Genomic DNA, 7,551 nt, shown 5'->3' on the forward strand with positions numbered 1-7,551 from the left:
CCCCAGTACTATATATTAAGAATATATTTCTCATATAAATAAGAAAAGTAGTAAGAAATATGCTCTCCTCTCTCAATGTTTTTCTTTCTTGATTGTATGTTTATCTTTTTAATTGAAAAAAAAAGTACCTTGCAGATGAAAATGAATAAAAACTTGAATACCAAGTACCAATTATTTTCTTAGGAGATGTTTGTTACACCTCCACAAAAGGGAAGCCACTTTCCCTTGAAAGGGATGCACAAAGGGAAAGTGCTTCCCCATGGGGGGAGAGGTGTGAACCCATTTTGATAGGAAATATGCTTTCTTTGCATTTATTATGTGGCCCCACTATATATTTAGATAGAGACGTTTGTTTCAAGATCCTTATTAAAGAGACCCTCTTTCTTATGAAAAGGCCTCTTTCATAAGAAAGGGCACGAAACAATCACCCCCTTGACCAATTTCGTAGTCTAGGAATCTTGGTGGCTTTCTTTGCATTTATTATGTGAAACTATATCTTTTCGATAGAGATGTTTGTTTCAACCTCCTTAGGAAAGAGACCCTCTTTCCTATGAAAAAGGTCTCTTTCATAGGAAAGGACACGAAACATGTGCCCCCTTGACCAATTTCGTAGTCTAGGAATCTTGGTGGCTGGTCTTTACATGGACAAGAAGTAAAGTTACATCTTAACCAAGGGATCTAGATATTGGGTTAAAATCCTATGGTTGCCATCCAAAAGAATGGGGATATAGAAACAAACCAACCAACATCCAAACACCGTATTGGACCAAATTAAAAGTCTTTCATGCTGTAGTTCAAATGAATATTTGCATCCCAAAAGGCAAATATTGCATATTATCTGTCAAACACTGCTGCCAATTTGGGTGAGATGCTTGCCATATGCCACAACTGTGAAGGTGAACAGGACCAACAATGGTACACGTGTCATGCATCCAGCTTAGTGGGGGAGTTGGCTCCTCCTCTCCGGCCATTGGCCCTGTTTCATCACCTAAATCTGCCCTCACTTCTTTTCTGATTTTTTATGTTATCATATGGCATATGATAAGGGCTCTGTCACACCTAAATATGAAAGAGGCCACGCATCATTTTTCACATAGAGGGCACATGACAAGATTCTGTCATGTCAACATATGACAGGATCTTGTCACAGAAAGCATTGTCATATATATATATATATATATATATATATATATATATATATATGTGACAAGAATAAAGATTCTATCATATTTGCATATGATAGATTCTCTCCTACTGCTCCTTATTTTTGTTTTACCTAAAATTAAAGAACTCGGACCCAGATTGCAAAGATAGTCTTAAGTTATCCCTTGGTAATTAGGGCTGCATTGCCTAACGTAGGGGTGGGCAACCGCCCGGCCCTGCCGGCTAATGGACCAGAACAGAGGCCCAGTTCGGGCTGGCCCATTGGGAAAACTCCAGCCCATGGCCCGCCCATTAGACCCATGAAACTAAATGGGCTGGGCCGGGTTGAATATATGCATATTTATATATAATAATATATATTATACATATTTATTTATTTATTTATATATACATAAAACACACGTGTATATATATATATATATATATATATATATATATATATATATATATATATATATATATATATATATATATATATATATATACTGGCCCACCTGCTTCGGGCCGAGCTAGGGCCAAATTTACAGGCACAGTGCCTACCTCTACCTACAAGCGCTCCGGTCATCTGGTAGGGGTGACTTGTGCATGTCACCAAGCTGATGGGACATCACAAGTTCGAAACCCATGGGTGTCATCCCTTATGCTCTTCGGTGGGCAGGGGGAACCTCAAGAGTTTTTACCATAGGAGGCTAGCCAATGGGGGATTTTTCGTTTTGATTATCCAAAAGAAATTAAGTCTGCATTGATCTGTCCATTAATCATGCTTTTGCAAAGGTAGCTACTCTTATCCCACTTGCCGATCGATGGTGCTTTGCTTTAAAACCAATATACGGGAAAGTATAATTCATTTCTTAATGTTACATTAAGAATCACATGCATGCATATTGACAAAGAAAAAGAAAAAAGAAACATTAAGGAAAGGAAGAGCAGAAAAGGCACAAACATTAAAGCCTAAAGAGTTTTGTGCACATACTTTTGGTAAGCACCACTATTTGAGCTGTACACATCATAAAATATTCCAAAATTCTAAAAAAGTTCTCTCATTATTAGAGTTCACAAAAGGTTGATTTACTACAAACTTGATTAGTTCCCATGGACATATCGATTATATGCAATCTTTCTTATTATTCATTTTTTGGCAAATATAACCCTACAGACGTGATTCTACATTATCTGTTTAGTAGAGATTGGTCTTTGGATCACTGGATTCTAACGTATAAGCAAGTTCTTCCAAAAATTCATAATCGCCAACTATAATTCACCAAAATTTTATGATTAAAAAAAATTCTTCGAAGGACTTGATCTAAGGATCGTTCGCTAACAAATTAACCATTGTAAATATGCTTAATTATGATATCAAATTGAGCCAAAACAGCTTGTGCTATAAGTTTTAGGCCAATTATTATTATTTTTTTTAGTTTTACTCAGAGAATTAAAACTCAATGGTTAGGACCTTCACCCCAAAGGCCTGGACGTCGGCTTGAGCAAAGGAGTAGCGCTTGCAGGAATCGAACCTTGACTGCCAGTTTATCGGCCTAGGCCCCACCCCCACCGCGCCAAACCCACTCAGGGTAGGTAAACCCTGAAACAGTTTTCAGCTGTTTTCTTCATGGTTATTCTCATAGAGATCCCCTCAAGAGAAACTTCTTATATTACATAAGGGAACCATCTAAAGACTAAGACCTCTGTCCAAGGGGGATTCGGAACATGTTTGGTCACCATGTCATGTGACCAAGTTCTTGAACTACATCAACTTTAGTGATCGATCACCTTGGTCATGTTTTCATGTGTTGCCCAATTGCATTATTTAGATATATAGGGACATGCAGGTTGGACATATATCTGCATCGAAAAGTGTGGTTTATGCAGATCCCACTCACACGTCCAGAAGATTAAAATAAAACATGTTGAAATCCACATGTTTATCAGACCCTAAGTAAGCCAAGATGATCAACTGCATGCTACTGCTCATGTGGTGTGCCATATTGTTACATCCAAGAGCACCATATTACAAAGTTGTATATATGATGCCATCTTGGATGAACTGCTCATCAATGAGCCAATCTGTCAGTTGATCCCAACCAAGTCATCCCAAGCCAAGCCTGTTGGTGTCCATGTAGACCATGACATGACTGTGTCCTACGACTAGCCATGCTGATCAAACCAACTCGAGCGAGCCCATGCAATCCCTTTTTGACCAAATCATAAAGCAAACTTCAAGGGTAAGCCCACGGAGTTTTACAGTCAGGACAACGACCGGCAAAGCCAGCATGGTTAGGTCTTCGATTCTGAGGGCAGTTTCTCCTTATAAATATATATAAAAAAACTGCAGAGCATATATATTGTTCTATGCAGCCCAAGGCCATGCATGGCACACAGAATTATAACAAAACCTTGTCTTAATCCATTGATAATTACTGTAATTTTATTATGCCAAAACCTTGTCCTAATCCATAGATAATTACTATAATTTTGTAGTGAAAAAAAAAACGGAAGAAACAAGTGCTTTTCTGAAAGAAGGTTTGCAACTCCCACTGCTAAAAGTTGAGCAAAGCTTTCCAAAACATGACTTTTTCAGACCCTTTAGGCCATTGAGTAGTGTCCAAAGCTGAGAACAATTACACCAACCCAAACAGTAAAACCTCAAATCTTAAGGAACTTAACGTTCAAGAAATTCAAATAGTGGATTCATCTAACAGGTACATCCCATTGTTCTGAGACACCCATCATTCTAAAACACCCAAAAAAAAATCTTCTGCATAATGCTAAAAGTTGGATTTCTTTTCTAGCTTTCACTGACTGTTTACCTTAGCAATCAAGGCTTCTGGCACTGTTCGGTTCCTCAATTTGAAAAGCTCCTGTATCTTCTTTCATATCATGGTGCATTGGCTTTGCAGTGCTTTCTTTACACTCATATTCTCCAAATTCCAACCAATTTCTGCAATCTATCAACGCATTCTTCAAGTCGCACCTTGGTAATTGTTGATGGTAAAGACTAAATTGAATTTGGAGAAACATGACAATAGTAACAGAGATAAACAACATGAAACTGGGCTTAGTGAAAAAGCTATATTCATGATGAAAGATAGTCTGAAATCTGGCAATGAAAAAGGGGGACAATTTAGTCAAAGAAACCAAACCCCCCACAAGAAGTCCAGAGAGGAAGATGGATTTGATGATTGTAGAGAAGGCATCCTTGTGCTCTGTTACTCTTACCATGTTTAGTAAGGTAACAAGGCAAAACTGGAAGCGTTTTTTGCTCACCAAGAATTAATGGTCTTTGGGGAAGTTGATGGAACAGAACCCTCTATTTAGGCAAGTTATATGCTTGATCACCAAAATAGTAAGTGCTTGTTCTTATCTAGATTTTAACTACAAAATATAAAGTTTCTATTAGCTTCCATTGAGTTTATGTACATAACAAGAAGGTCAAAGAAGAATCAAACTACAATCCTTCTAATCTTGCTCAATCTATTTCAAACCTTCCATGTACTTACTTTTTCTATTGGTTATTTCTTATCCTTTACGTATCAGCAGTTTGACTTCAAGCCTCCTCTGTCGGTTAACTCTAGCAATAAAATCCTCAACCCTTCTATTCAACTCATCAACAGGCAATCCACACTCCTCCTCTTCCTCTTCTTCCAAATCCTCCATACCGTCCTTAGTTTGTATCTCCTCGTCATCATCTTCATCTTCCTTCCCCTCCTCCTCATCTTTCTCCTGGTCTCCCTAATGATTTTTACCAGACTTCTCAATCACAGCCTTCTCTTCATAGCAGTGAACTCCTTTCTCTGCTACAGCAGGAACAGGGAGCCTCTGGCAGCCCTTCTTTCTCTTAACATACGCATCATAGATGTCTGATGTCTTCGAATTTGAAGTGCCCAAGTACTTGGATTCACCAAGAAGGATGACCACAATGAGATTGGAGACAACAAACAGGATTTTTGGACGAAGGATGCAATCAACTATGTTGGGGATTGAAACAAAGAGAAAGGAGTTGATGAACAAGCAGAGGGGAGGAAACCACAGTGGGCTTGACAAAAATAAGCCCAGAGTAATGGTTGAGAGTGTGTATATGGCTACCTTATGCAGGGAATGAGTCTTCTTGTACTTTACCATAGCTCTGAATTTCTCTACTTTTATGGGATCCATAATCCAAGATAATTAGAAGGGTTAATTGGTAAAAGTGAAGAGAGAGAGAGAGACTCAGAATTAGAGGAAATTTTGAAAGTGTAGGATTGGAAAATATTGAGTGGACTGTAGAAGAATTAGAGAATAACAAGGAGGATTTCCATCCGAATGAAACTACAATAGTGCAGGGGAAGGCTTATATAGGATGAGAAAGGTGGTGAGAGAGAGAGAGAGACTTTATTGAAAAAAAGCAGTGTTTTTTCTTTTTTCTTTTTTCCCTTTTTTTGAATGAAGGCTTTTCTTATCACTCAATTAGGGAAACGTGGAAGATCAATTATCTAGCAAAGTTATATTTTAGTTTTATTAGCTTTACTTTGGTTTCCATCTTCCCATTGGAAAAGCACAATTATTGCATCCAATTTTGCCTTTTCCTTTTTGGCTTTGAGGAGAGATGGGGTCACGAATTATTTGGCCGTTAGGAAAAATGAGAGGCTTATTGTGGGACTGAGGGGTTTCAGTGCTGTACAAAAACTTGTGTCACAGGGACACGACATTCAGTGTTGTAAAAACATGTATCACAGGGACACGCCATTTCGATGGTGTGTCCCTAGTGACGACTCAGACACGCTTTGACATGATGACACGAACTGGACACATGCAGACACTATTTTCATATTATTTAATAATTTAATAAGATATATTTTATATGTTACAATATCAAAAATAGTTGTTTATCGGCTAAAAAAAACTGAAAACCCGTATCGTGTCGTAATCATGCCTTTGTGACATGGGTACAATCTTTTCTATTACAAGTTTGGGCTGGAGAGACACCACCTAACCCTCCACTGGAAACTGTTGATGGCCAACCCATTGATGAGATTGTGGGGACTAACGCAACTACTTAAGTTTGTGTGCGTTCTTTGAAGCCGGCGCCCTCTGAATTCTTCAAAAGATGGTAACTTCTCCTACTGTTGTGGGATTCCTTCACTGTAACAGGATGCCTCTTCTAGCTCAAAACTAATACAGAAGTAATGGCAATAAGGCTTTGATTTAAGGGAAGGATTTCTATGATTCTCTTTGAAGGGCACCCTAAATACCTTAAGATACACTGCAATTTGAGAGAGAGAACTACATAAGTCATGATGAAGTAAATAATGGAATTGGTGTGGCAGTGCAAAGTTTTGGAGATGGGGAAAGATATTCTGAGTGTTTTATCAAGAGGGTTTTAAACATGAGGTCGCTAACGGACACAAGAACCACAGCATATGCCAATTTTTGGTGGATCAATTTGCAGTGCTGCAGTACAAAGAAGTTGCTTCGAGGCTAAGGTTCCCTTAGTGGAAATAAAAATTTTATGCATCCCCGTGATCTCTCACTCTCTCTATATATATACATAGAGAGAGAAAGTCCCTAGAATATGAGAACTAGAAATATGGGCATTTCCAATACTTTTTTTGCAAATCCAAGCATGTGGATGTGCTTGACATGGTGAATTTTCTAAGAATCAATCGTTGGATGGTGTATTTTCAATGAAAAATGCAAATTTTGAATGTTTGAATATTTATGAAGATTATAAGTCATTGATTTTAAAACCTTAAAAAAATCTGATTTATGCATCAAAATCAGATGATTCAAGGGTGTGTTCTTATAAAACCAAGCATGTAGATCACATCCTTACGGTTAGATTAAAGAGAAAAGAACAAAAAATCCATGAACATCAATGGTTCACACATTAGTTCTCATATTTTCAGTTCTCATATTCTAGTGACTCTTTCTATATATATATATATATATATATTAAAAAATATTGGATACTAAAAAGGGTAAGGAATTAATGAATTGAAATTACTATTTTCTTCAAAAAAATTCAATTTGTTCTAGATCACATGTTAGAACATATTACAGATGTGATCTACTTAATAGGAAAATTGTTTTGAATCATGTGATTATAACACATAATTAGGTTTTTAAAGGAATTCAAAAATCAACAGCCCACAATGTGCCAAAATTTTATATCACATTTTTACCTCAGAAATGCAAGATCCAAGGTTTGACCCTTAGCAATCAATCCATGCTAAACACATCTATTGGTTAGATTGATTTGATACAACTTACTTGCTCACACTATTCCTAACTCATTAGTTCCTTACCTTGCCAAATATTTTATCATATATATATATATAAACCTAATATTAAACTAATTATTTTTAACATTAGCTACATTTAACAGTATTAAAAGAACCAAAATCCATTTAA

The 7,551-nt window shown here is 37.1% G+C and overlaps 1 protein-coding gene across 1 annotated transcript; it reads right to left on the reverse strand.

Annotated features, from left to right (window-relative positions):
* Positions 1–4,680: 4,680 nt before the first annotated feature.
* On the reverse strand, positions 4,681–5,316 carry LOC149833446 (uncharacterized). Its single transcript, XM_090013437.1, has 2 exons — positions 4,948–5,316; positions 4,681–4,893 (listed from the first exon to the last, which is right to left on the reverse strand). The coding sequence occupies exons 1-2, from the start codon at positions 5,314–5,316 to the stop codon at positions 4,681–4,683; spliced, it is 582 nt and encodes a 193-aa protein (XP_089869563.1).
* Positions 5,317–7,551: the final 2,235 nt, after the last annotated feature.

Source organism: Nuphar pumila, chromosome 7 (genome assembly GCF_984573655.1).
Source record: "Nuphar pumila chromosome 7, dmNupPumi1.hap1.1, whole genome shotgun sequence".
Taxonomy (NCBI): domain Eukaryota; kingdom Viridiplantae; phylum Streptophyta; class Magnoliopsida; order Nymphaeales; family Nymphaeaceae; genus Nuphar; species Nuphar pumila.

Excerpts from the sequence above, each read along its gene's own strand:
- LOC149833446 (XM_090013437.1), bottom strand. The coding sequence starts at position 5,316 with ATGGATCCCATAAAAGTAGAGAAATTCAGAGCTATGGTAAAGTACAAG. Across the intron at positions 4,894-4,947 it reads CTGCTGTAGCAGAGAAAGGA|GGAGACCAGGAGAAAGATGA; the intron begins GTTCACTGCTAT and ends AAAAATCATTAG.